We start from the raw sequence: 12406 nt of genomic DNA, 5'->3' as shown, positions 1-12406 counted from the left end.
AATTAAAGGTAAATATGTAATTTTTTTAAAGAACAGATCGAAGTACTAGGCTTTATTACAAATAAACAGGGCTCACAGCCATCACCAAATAAAATTACGGCAAATCAAAATGCTCCAATACCCTCATGTAAAAAATAATTAGAACCGTTTTTTAGACTTGATCAATTTTTATGGAAGATTATTACTTAACAAAGCTGATCACATAAAACCGTCATGTGACTTAAAGAATATCAATGTTTGGTATCGGCTAAAAGAGTGTCAAAAACATTTTAACCGGATGAAGTAATAAATAACATTAAAGAAAGTTTTGACATTGTATGATCCAAGAAAACTATTAGTATTAGCGTACGACACAAATCAATAAAATTTGTCCGCAGTGCTCTTGCATTATTTCGACACGAAGAGGCCTATAGCGTTTGCGTCGAAGAAAATATCCAAAAACGAACTTCATAGAGCGATCTTAGATAAAGAGATGAGTGCTATAATTTTTGGCTTCAAGAATTTTTACCAGTACTTAGTAGGAAATCAAGTAATATTGAAAGCAAATCATAAACCTCTGAAGTTCATTTTAGTTTAAAACAAAAATTTATCTATATTAATTCAAAGCCGTCTGCAAAGACGGGCTTACCTTCTTTCGATATTTAGATATGATAAAGAAGTAGTTAAGTCCACGGTGGACGATACTGGCGACGCTTTGTCTAGGTTACCTATCGATGATGACACACATGTATCTGAATCTTAGCTCACAAATATTAACTACGTATCAGAAGGTTTATAAGGTGGTTATTTCAAATAGTTACGAATAGAAACAATAGAAGATCTACTGTTAAAAAAAATAATTATGTATCTAAAAAAACTAATAACCGTCAAAAATAAATTCTTTACCTGATTCAGAAAAAGTTTTTTCACAATCATTCGAAACAAGACTCTAAAAATAACTACTTAGTAAGAGGTTACAGAGTAGTAATACCGAGATTGTTTCAAAGTATTTTGCTGAAGAAATTACACGCTATACACTTAGGCGTAGTAAAAATGAAAAAACCGCACGCAATTATATGTGGTGAACTAAGTTAGATCAAAATATTAATATGTCAGACATATAAAAAATATGTCTAGAATCGCTATCAGAGCCAAATGTAATTTCGCTTACTCCTTGGCAATGGCCGAACAAGCCTTGGTATAGTTTGCTAACAGACTTTCTAGGTCCTTTCTACGATATTATCTTTTTAGTCATTATCGATGCACACTTAAAGTGGTCAGAGATAATTAATACGAAAAAATACTCAGTCAAGTACACTAATTACCTTTTTCAAAAGTCTTTTTGGTCGCTTCAGGTTACCAGAACAATGGCCCGCAATTCGGAAGTGTAGAATTTTGCGAATTTTCAAGAAGGAACGGCATGAAGTAATCATTTTATCTGCCTTACCATCCAGTGACTAACGATGCAGCCGAGAATTTTGTCCAAACCTACAAAGAATACGTAAGCATAATTGTATGCAATAATAAATCTGTAGGTGAGGCCATAAACTTACTTTTATTTTACTGTAGATCAGTAGATTATTGTACAACAAGTAAATTACCAGTGTATCTTACGTATAAAAAAGAACTTTGTAATAGTTTTCATTTACTGAAATCTTACCTGCAAACTGTGATAGAAAATAAATTATTTTCCCAGGAGGTTTACAAGTCTGGTAAACATAAATAGTTGTTCACTCCATGAGAAATTGTTAATGATAACGATTATTCACGTGATTTCAAAGATAGTTCAAAACACTTGTGTTAAAGCAGATCACTCATGGTAAGATTTATAAAAAACATGCGAATCAATTAAGCAAGACACGATTAAACAGTGTTTTAATAGGAGGGGATATTCAGAAATCTCAGCCAATTAATTTATAACGCTTACTAAGGTTAAAAGATATTTTTTTGCGATGGATAATAATTTTTCCTATTTGTACCTAGTCATTTACATTAAATAATTATTTTTAAATAGAATATTGGATTATTGTTTAAAAATAAATTTGAAGCTTAAAGAAAAGAAGTTGCAATGTCTGGTACGGTAGTATTGATTGAGCGTGGTTCAAGTGTCTAAAGTAGTATTATAATAGGCATCTCTTTTATAAATTCATGCGAAGCCCGGTCGACTGTATGTGCCAAGACCATGTAAAGATCTCCTTTCTACTATACTAAATAAACATAAACTTTGAATTTAATATTATTGAGTGTAATTCATTCTATAATCAACCTTACTTTCTCTAAACATTACAATTTACTGTATTGCCATAGTACCTTACTTTCGTGGACTAGGTTTCATGGACTTTGCTTGTGCTTGCTTTGAAATCTAATTTTATTTTATCGCCCTTTTAATTTTATTTTAGTGTGTATATCTTACTCTAGATTATTTGTAGTGTTAATTAATCGATCAGCGTGATTAAAAAAATTAATACATATATTCTACGTCAGTTAGGTAAAAGAACGTTCTATTTCAAAAACTTATTTGTAAAACGTCCTATTTTAAAATAATATAAAATAACGTCCCATCTCAAAAATACAATAAAAAAATATTCTATCTCAAAACAATATTGAAGAACGTCCTATCTCGAAATAGCATTTAAAAATATCCTATCTCGGAATAATATGAAAGAACGTTCCACCTTGAAATAATGCCGAAGAATGCCTTGTGTGCAAATAAAATAAAATTTAACCTTAGAGCAATATAATTAAATAAACCACAACTTCAAAGTACAAATAAATTAGGAAGCCCTTTTTTTTAATTTTTATTATTAAACTTATATCTTTTGCATTCATCAATATTAAAAAAATCTTAGTTTTTTCTACAAAATAAATAAAAATAACTTAATTCGATTCTTGCTTAAGTCTTTTATTCCTAATGAAATTCATAAAGCCCGTGATTCAAGTACCAAGCAACTGAAAATGAAAATTAATCACTCTTAAACTCCAAAAAAAAGGTCAAATGTAATAAACCGATAAAATTAATAAATGAGCAGCCAAAAATACATGATTAACAACAAGTTAAAAAATATGTATAAAAAGAAAAAAAAATTTTCACTGTTTGTAGTCCATTATATTGAGATGGATGCATGTATTTGTATGATTGAAAATAGAAATCAATGGTAATTTGAACTGTCAAACATTAAATTTGATATGTAACTTTTATAAAATTAAGAAATAAAGTACTATAAAAATCATAGATAAAACATGATAATTCATTATTTACTTTGTAATCGTGTAACATCTGTGACTGTCTTTCCTAAAGATATTTTTCACGGTAAAAAATAAGATGATTTAAAAAAACATTTTTTATTACATTACATTACAAGTAACTCAATGTTATGGCCTAAACTCGTAAGTCTCAAAGTCAAGTATCTGAACGGTGGTTCTAGTTTTGTATATCATTTAAATTAAGTTTGAATTAAGTGACTGCAAGAATTTAATAGCACAACTATTTCTGAGAATTTTTCTTAACCAATTCTTAGGCTTGTGAGTGCCAGCGATAATTAGTCGAACTGTTTCTTACTTTTATATAATAATTACGTAGATATTTAGGTAAACAATGTTTCTTATTTTAAACAACAATAAAATTGATTGAGCATTAGGCGTACTCTAATAGCAGTGGATAGATTAATAAATAATCAGTGAGCTCAAATGGTTACAATACTAACTTCTGTTTATTATTGAACGACGTTTCGACCCGTACAGAAACAAGTTTCAAGGCCCTCATTAAGTTCAAATAAAATCTACACAAGAATTACAATTAACTATTAGTATTAATAAATTATGCAATAAAATTTCACTTCGGCGCTAAATTAAAACTTACAATTGACCGCTCTAACGGGTCGCGTCAGGCAACGCGCTAGATGTTATTATTGCGAATACAAATATGTAAAATTCGCAAGCGCTTATAAAGCTTAAATTGTCTATGTATTAGAATGTGAATATACGTTGTGATAGTTAATACAAATGCTGTCCCTATCTATAAGTCAATAAGTGTGGCTACTAAGATATCGAAATACTAAACGCGAGAAGTACAAGCATAAGTCAATAATTTTAAATTATTATCAATGAACAGTTTATAACAATTTTTTAAATTATTAGTATCGAACATTCTATTAACATTATTATTATTAATCTGTATGTGTAACATTTCTGAGAATAATCTTTTGAATCTGTTATTCTCAACGTCCAAAATTTTAACATTATCAAAATCAAAGGATTGCGATGTTTCTTTCATATATTCTACCAGTGCCGATTTGTCTCTTAGGTATTTGCAATCACTTCTATGTTCATTAACTTTTAATTCGAGACGTCTGGAAGACTGCCCCACATAACGTCTCAGTTAGTCAAATGCAGAGCATGCGATTTAATTCCAAGCCATATAGGCAACAGTTTAATTAAATTTAAAAAAGTTTAAATTTAATAGTAAACATGCAATAAACAAAATTGAAATTATTTTTAAAAAATTAAAAATAGCTGTGCTTATTAACGAGATAGCTGATATTAATATTTATATTAAATTCATTAATAAATCAATCTTTCGAACAACCAAGTTATTGAAAGAAAAAGTTGATGACCATAAAATTATTTTAGAATTCATAAAATTTATTGATAGTAAGATATCAATCCAATCTCGGGAAATCGATCGAAAGTTAAAAGAAGAATTCGACGATTTATTTGCCAGAACATATAAATATCATCCATATGACCAAATTTCTGTTGACAATAATGTACAAACTATAGATAGAATTTACGTTGATAATAATAATACACAAGACACAGATAAGAGTGCGAGTCAATGTGACACCGTAATATTATCTAATAACAATAGCAATGACTGTAATAGAAATGTAAAGTGGCTTCATAATCTTTCAAATATTTCTATTCCTGATCATGTTTTTAATATTTTAAAATTAGGGGAAACTTTTAATTTTACATACACTATTAACTCTCGGTTCTGTTTTTAATTTTTTAAAATGCTAGAATAGGGTTTATTGAATAATAAAGGTGCGAATACTGACAAAATAAGAAATCAAATTTTAAAATCGTTTGAATGATTCTTGAAAGCAACTAAGAAAACTGACTTTCTTTCTAAGCAAATAAAAAATAATATTGCATCAACCAATAAATTTTTAAATAATAATGGAAATTTGTTGGTCACAAAGGCTGACAAAGGTAATGCAACAGTCATTTTGGAAAAACAATCGTACATTGATGGCGTTGAAAATCAATTGAATAATAACAAATATTATAAGCTGTTGCAAAAAAATCCACTCAATGAAGTTATCAAAGAAACTTTAAAAATAGTGGAACGTTGGCAGAATTGGGGAATATTCGAAGATTGTGGGTTTCATGTGGATGTTTCAGAAATAAAAAATTCGTATCTACCAAGGTGTTACGAACTGGTTAAGGTGCACAACATAGGATTTCCCATCCGCATTATAGTTTCAGCTATTAATTCCCCCACTTACGCTTTTTCAAAATTTTTAACTACATTCCTTAACAATAACATCCCCAAAACTAAATCATACATAAAAAATAGTTTAGAACTCAAAGAGAAAATAAATTCGTTTATAATGCCGTCTGGCTACACACTGATAAGTCTAGATGTTGTCAGTTGGTTTACCAATACTAGTGAAAACATCATTCTAAAGGCTATTGAAGCCAACTTGAAATATCTACGCAATAAAATTAATTTTTCTTTTGCGGAGTTTTGTGAAGGTGTCTTGTTGGTGTTGAATTCGACTTCCTTCCAATTCAATTATAAATTTTATAACCAAACGTTTGGCTCTGCTATGGGCAGCCCAGTTAGTCCTGTCTTGTGCGACTTAGCCATGAGACGTTTGGAGGAGAGTTGCTTTGAAAAACTAAATTTTGCTGTACCATTATATATTAGGTTCGTCGATGATATCTTAGCTTGTGTTCCTACATCCTCAATTGATCAAGTATTACAAATATTCAATGGGTTTGATAAAGATTTACAATTTACAGTTGAAATTACCAAAGACAATGAAATTAATTTTCTCGATTTGAAACTAATAATTCAGAATAACAATTCAATTATTACGAATTGGTATAGAAAACCTACACATTCAGGACGTTATTTGAATTATCATTCCCACCACCCCTTATCTCAAAAAATTGCAATAGTATACACATTAGTTGATTATAGTATAAAACTGTCTGACTCTGAATTCCATCAACAAAATCTTGAAATCTCAAAGAAGTTCCTCCTAATAAATAATTACCCTATCAATTTTATTAATAAATACTTTAATAAAAGATTGGCTAAAATGAAAAATTCTACGAATAAAATAGTTTCAAATCGAGAAAATATTAATAACAACAAGTTAATAGTTTTTCCTTTTTACAATAAATTTGCTCCAATGCTTAAAAAAATTTTTCACAAAAATAAAACTACAGTAATTTTTAAATGCACAGATGAGTTTTCTACATTCATAAAATTAGGCAAAGACCAATTTGATGTCAGCGAGAAAAGTAATATTGTATATAAAATAAATTCAAGTAATGGTGAGGCTTGTTATGTGGGGCAGTCTTCCAGACGTCTCAAATTAAAAGTTAATGAACATAGAAGTGATTGCAAATACCTAAGAGACAAATCGGCACTGGTAGAATATATGAAAGAAACATCGCAATTCTTTGATTTTGATAATGTTAAAATTTTGGACGTTAAGAATAACAGATTCAAAAGATTATTCTCAGAAATGTTACACATACAGATTAATAATAATAATGTTAATAGAATGTTCGATACTAATAATTTAAAAAATTGTAATAAACTGTTCATTGATAATAATTTAAAATTATTGACTTATGCTTGTACTTCTCGCGTTTAGTATTTCGATATCTTAGTAGCCACACTTATTGACTTATAGATAGGGACAGCATTTGTATTAACTATCACAACGTATATTCACATTCTAATACATAGACAATTTAAGCTTTATAAGCGCTTGCGAATTTTACATATATGTATTCGCAATAATAACATCTAGCGCGTTGCCTGACGCGACCCGTTAGAGCGGTCAATTGTAAGTTTTAATTTAGCGCCGAAGTGAAATTTTATTGTATAATTTATTAATACTAATAGTTAATTGTAATTCTTGTGTAGATTTTATTGGAACTTAATGAGGGCCTTGAAACTTGTTTCTGTACGGGCCGAAACGTCGTTCAATAATAAACAGAAGTTAGCAGTATAACCATTTGAGTTCACTGATTATTTAATAAAATTGATTATCAAACGAGCTATTGCCGGCGAAAAAAAAAAATAAATTCTAAATTTTGTTTGATAAAGACACTCATCCATAGACAAGTAATCTTTGGCAATGTTAGATAATCCGAACTTTTTTTTCTATTTAAAGAGTTACAAAATTAATTTTTGGGATGGTAAGTACTAGTGATAATTAGTCTGACTTTTTTTGACTTTCTTAAGGTAATGAAATGAATTTGTTCAATAAATATACTATAAGGTAGTGGATCAATAATATAACACTCGTTAACACTAAAATTATTATATTTTACCACAGAATTAAAAATTAAACAAGATTACAAGTTCTCCTCTCATAATACCGAGAGAATCTACGAGAGCGTGCATGCGCGGCCACGGCCATGTTCTGTCTCTCCCAACTGCATCACTGTACAAACTACAAAGTACACACACCCATCATCCAGCACTCACAGTGCCCATGCCGCGTAACAGATGTTACTACTTACGCATCTAATATAAAATTACTTATATTCCAACACGCCTTCTCAAATTGATACTACAATCTTAATTTTAGTATCTTATACTACTTTACATTCAATAAATTTCTAAATCTTTCGCACTTTTTCTGCCTAAAGTTTTGGTAAAAATATCTGCTATATTTTCTTCTGAATCAACTTTTACAATATCAATTTCGTGTTTCGCAATGCTTTCGTTTACAAAGTGATAATAAATTTCAATGTATTTTAATTTTTTAGTAAGATTTCAAAATTTAGCTATGCATATCGCACCAGATTACATTCTTCATTAAATATTAATTTTACTTCGACCATAAACAATAAACTTGTGCCTCATATTACCAACTATTGTTGCTTCTAAAGAACGACCATCACCTACTTTTACATTTAGAGGCTTTTTTAATTCAACAGTTTCATAAAAATATTGATCATCATTTGCATTATGATCTGAGCAACCGCTATCGAGTAACCACTTAACCTTACTAGCGCAGCTGGTTATTTTAACACGCGACTCATTAATTCTTTCCTCGAATTCCGCATTAAAACTACTCACATTACCGTCTTCATTTTGATGTACTTGATTATTTTGCTGCCAACCGCCTCCTTGACGATATTGACTAGAGCCTTTTCCAGCTCCACGACCTTGGCCTCAGCTGCCGCAATGTTGCCACTACTGTTGTTATTGTCGCCCGTCTTGTTGCTGCTGTTCACCACCTTTGTCTCGTTCTCGTACATTGTGCCTTGAAGTGTTCATATTTTCCGCACTTGAATCATGCTCCATCTTTTTTTTCTTTCAGTTTAAAATGCACTTGAACTGTTTTTACTTCCATCTTCCTTTTCTTTTGTAGTTGTCTTTTGTCTAATTATTTTACTTTAGGATGAATTTTTATTTCATTTTGAGATAAAATTTTCACTAGCATTATTTTAAGGTGAGTTGTTCTTTCTTATTTTTTCGAGATAGGATATTTTAAATACTATTTTGAGATAGGCCACTTTTTGATACTTTTTTGAGATAGGACGTTTGTCAATATGATTTTTCGATAGGATATTTTTAAAATACACATTTGAGATAGGACGTTCTGTTACATTATTTTGAGATAGAATGTTTTACACTTCAACACGTACTTAAGATACATATTTAAGGTAGCAGGTTTCCCAGGTACATTTTTGAGATAGGGCATCATTTTACTCAATGAATGAATAATATTGTTCTCTAACATTATAGTATACATTGTTATAAGTCCTTTTTCATCTTAAAGTACACATTTATAGTTAGAGCTTTTTACTAAAAAACTAAGGGGTTAAGTTGTGTACATCCCAAATAGGTTTTCGTTTAAAATATGCCAAGCATATAAAAAGTTTTATTGAGCTAAAATTAAATTTTTTTCTATTTGTGCATAACAGTTGTTCATTGGTGTTTCCTTAGCCATAATAATTGTTACTAGCAATTAATTTACAACAAATTTAGTCAAGCACCTTCGTTTACAACATTTAGGGGGTCAAAATGCATGGAACTGAAAAAGATGTTTCTATGGACCTCGATTAACTACGGACACCTATTAGCAAAACCTAACTATAATAGACAGGAGCTTTTACGATCAACAGTACAAATTATACAGTGTAATTGCACACTTACACTTAAAAACAGACATCGTACATACACATAAGGACTTGCAAGAACATTATATAAATATGCGCGTGTGTATTCATGATGTATTGTAATTTTTATGATGGACAACTTAGACAGGCATTCTACCAATCTAATATAACAATCCATTTGAACACTTTTACTTGTAATATAAATTTTGTTAAATCAATAATTATTTATATTATGACACAGAGCAAAATTAAAAAAAATTGTGACCTTAAAAAAGGTGATCCTAAATGGGTTTCCAGCACATTTTTCTAGATATAAACATTGTAAAATCGGTTCCTGGTTAATTAGGATACATAGTGGGACTGGTTTTCGGCCATTAAAAAGCAATTAAGAGATATGATACGTATAAATAAGTAATAAAGTGTCTTTCATACTAATATGTTCAATATTTTTTCCCCGTCACACTTCGTTCAACCTTTGGACTGACAGTCGTTTTGACGCTAGTGTGTTCAAAAAATTTCGACGACCACGAACGCCAATGTGAAATTATCAAATTATGAACAATGTAAACGGGTAAAAACTTTTTGAGACTATTAGTACAAATTGAAAACAAGATAAAGATCCGGTTTTTAACAATAGCTTTCACCAATTTTCATCGGCTTCGTCGATTTGTGTTTGTGTTTGTGTTATTTACTGGATGTTTCAACAATTTTATTGGTTTTATTAACTTTTATGCAGCACTTACATGATCTGAATGTGCACGTTCAACGTTATAGGCCGTTTTTCAAATTTTTTTAGATACAAAGTTGTAATCCATGGACACCCAAAACCGCTTTTCCTCTTTCACTCAAATTTACGTCCACTTTATACAATAACATGATTACACATACATTTATAGAATACTACGGCTGCTTCTTTTTGTGCTAAAACAAAATCAGTACTTCTATACATTACAGTAAAATACAAAGTTATATGAGACAAGCAGAATGACAAGAAACTTACATTGAAAATAATAAGAGTAAACACTTGTTGACAGCGTCGTGAGCCCAGTATAGAATATGATGAGATATTTAACCATGATGATATTGATGATTATGATTATGAGATCCTTGTTTTTGCGAGAATTTAATTATTTGTCTATACGATTCAATGTATCAAGAACTACTTTCACTATGCCTGTCAAATATCCGGGAACCAATTCCAATTTGCATCCTAATGAGGCGGAAACCAATTTTATTATTCATATAACTTTAGCATCAAATTCCATAATAGCACCCGAAAAACCTGTAGAAACAATTTATTATTACATTTTTCGCCATTTGGATCCATCATTTTGTATTTCACGCATCTGACATCATACTTATAATCATCAATCATAAATATAGCCTTGTTAGACAACTTGGTGATTTTAGTGTTTTCATGTCCTAAGACAGTATACAAAAAATATTTAACACAATTGTCGTTTGATTTTTGTACGTTAGTTCTAATAAATTTTTTTAGAATTTTATTTAATTTAATATCTTCTTAGCTGAAACCTTCTACTTGTATGGTCTAACGAAACTATTTATAATTTGATGCTCGTGCAAACAAAATAACATGTTGAAATTAAGTTTCAAGACTAATTTGTAACGTTTATTTTTGTTTTTCCGACAGGGGGAATAAAAACATTTCTTTACATTTATCATGGAACGTAATACCAAACGCAGGACTATTACCCAGTACCAATGGAATTGGACATCATGAATTTGGATTTCCAGCAGACTACACAACATCACGGGTGTGAGCCTTTAAAACAAGATGTTGATTAATTCTTCGACAAAAAAAAAAATCATCATGATTTTTATGATGTATTTGTACAAAATATGTATTTTAAGGAAATGCATTTTATTTTGTTTTCAAAATTTTTTTTTGTTTTGCAATTAAAAATTGTCTGACAAAATTTTAAATATGCATGCAACACCTTTTATTCTACAAGAACCCATTTTTCATGATTACTTGAAACTTAAAAATTGTATATGTTTGTGTATGTTTTTGTTATAACTTAACAGGTATGCTCACAAAAATTTAAAAAGATCAAATTGGTTATAAAAATAGCCAAAGTGCACCCATGTATTCTCACAAAAAATGCATAAAAATTAACTCCTCCACGCACATGTAAATTTTATATCATACTCATCGTACGGTAGATAAAATGCCTGTATTTAAATATGCGTTCTTACATTTCGATAGTAGGCTTTAATCAATCTTTCATTTTATATTCATAATTATTCTTAGTTTTTCAAATTTTTCTTCATATAGTGCTTTGATAAATATGGACAAAACATTTTCATTTGAATGTATTTTACTAATAAATAAAGCTAAGTCCCAAAAAACATTGTAATCTCTAACCGTAAAAACGCACTTCCCAAATAGTTTTTGCATAGTTTTTTCTAGCTTGCTTTGCGCTTTAGTTTAGTAGGATCTGCTAGGTGGCATCTTGCACCTGGAATCGAAGTCAATAAGTCTGGTGATAATAGTTTTGAGCAAAATATCTATTACTATAGTCGATCACTGACAGAATTTAAGAACAAAATAGTTCATCGAGCAGTGGGGTACTCTGGTTACCGACAACCCTCCATTACCATCTCGACTCTGACAAATAAATTTTTTGCAACAACTTTTGGGAAATATCATTACCCATATTTGAAAGCCAATTCTGACAACTATTGATCTATCAACAGACTATATAAAGTCGGCTACATTCAAACTAAGTTACTAGCAGACGTCTTGAGCGGAGCTGTTTGTTGCGAAGTTAGGAACCCCAGCCACCAAAGATCCTTCCATTTAATCAGGAATCACCGATCCTTTCCGAGGTCTGCGCTTGGTGAACATAATAGCGAAGCTGTAAAATAAAAATAAACTTATTACTGTCTACAAGCTACTATTATTAAAACTACTGTTAATACCACAACGCACCGAACGATTATTCAATCAAAACTTAAACCAAATATTGAGCGATTTTCACCGCTCTTTTTACAACAACTTCGATTGAATAAATAAACAGTGTTTAGC

General features: G+C 30.1%; 1 protein-coding gene across 1 annotated transcript in view; it reads left to right on the top strand.

Annotated features, from left to right (window-relative positions):
- Window positions 1–11300, top strand: part of Spase22-23 (Signal peptidase complex subunit Spase22-23) — a 157467-nt gene extending 146167 nt beyond the window's left edge. Inside the window, exon 5 of the mRNA XM_089590025.1 lies at window positions 11009–11300. Within this exon, the coding sequence (XP_089446151.1) occupies window positions 11009–11138 (130 nt within the window). The 3' untranslated portion in view covers window positions 11139–11300. The remainder of the gene's footprint in view (window positions 1–11008) is intronic.
- The last annotated feature ends 1106 nt before the right edge of the window (window positions 11301–12406 follow it).

Source organism: Copidosoma floridanum, unplaced genomic scaffold, assembly GCF_036245765.1.
Source record: "Copidosoma floridanum isolate Cflo_tuat_1 unplaced genomic scaffold, Cflo_Japanese_pri ptg000011l, whole genome shotgun sequence".
NCBI classification, from domain to species: domain Eukaryota; kingdom Metazoa; phylum Arthropoda; class Insecta; order Hymenoptera; family Encyrtidae; genus Copidosoma; species Copidosoma floridanum.
Note: the sequence above shows the minus strand (reverse complement) of the source record. Positions and strands in the feature narration are given on the sequence as shown.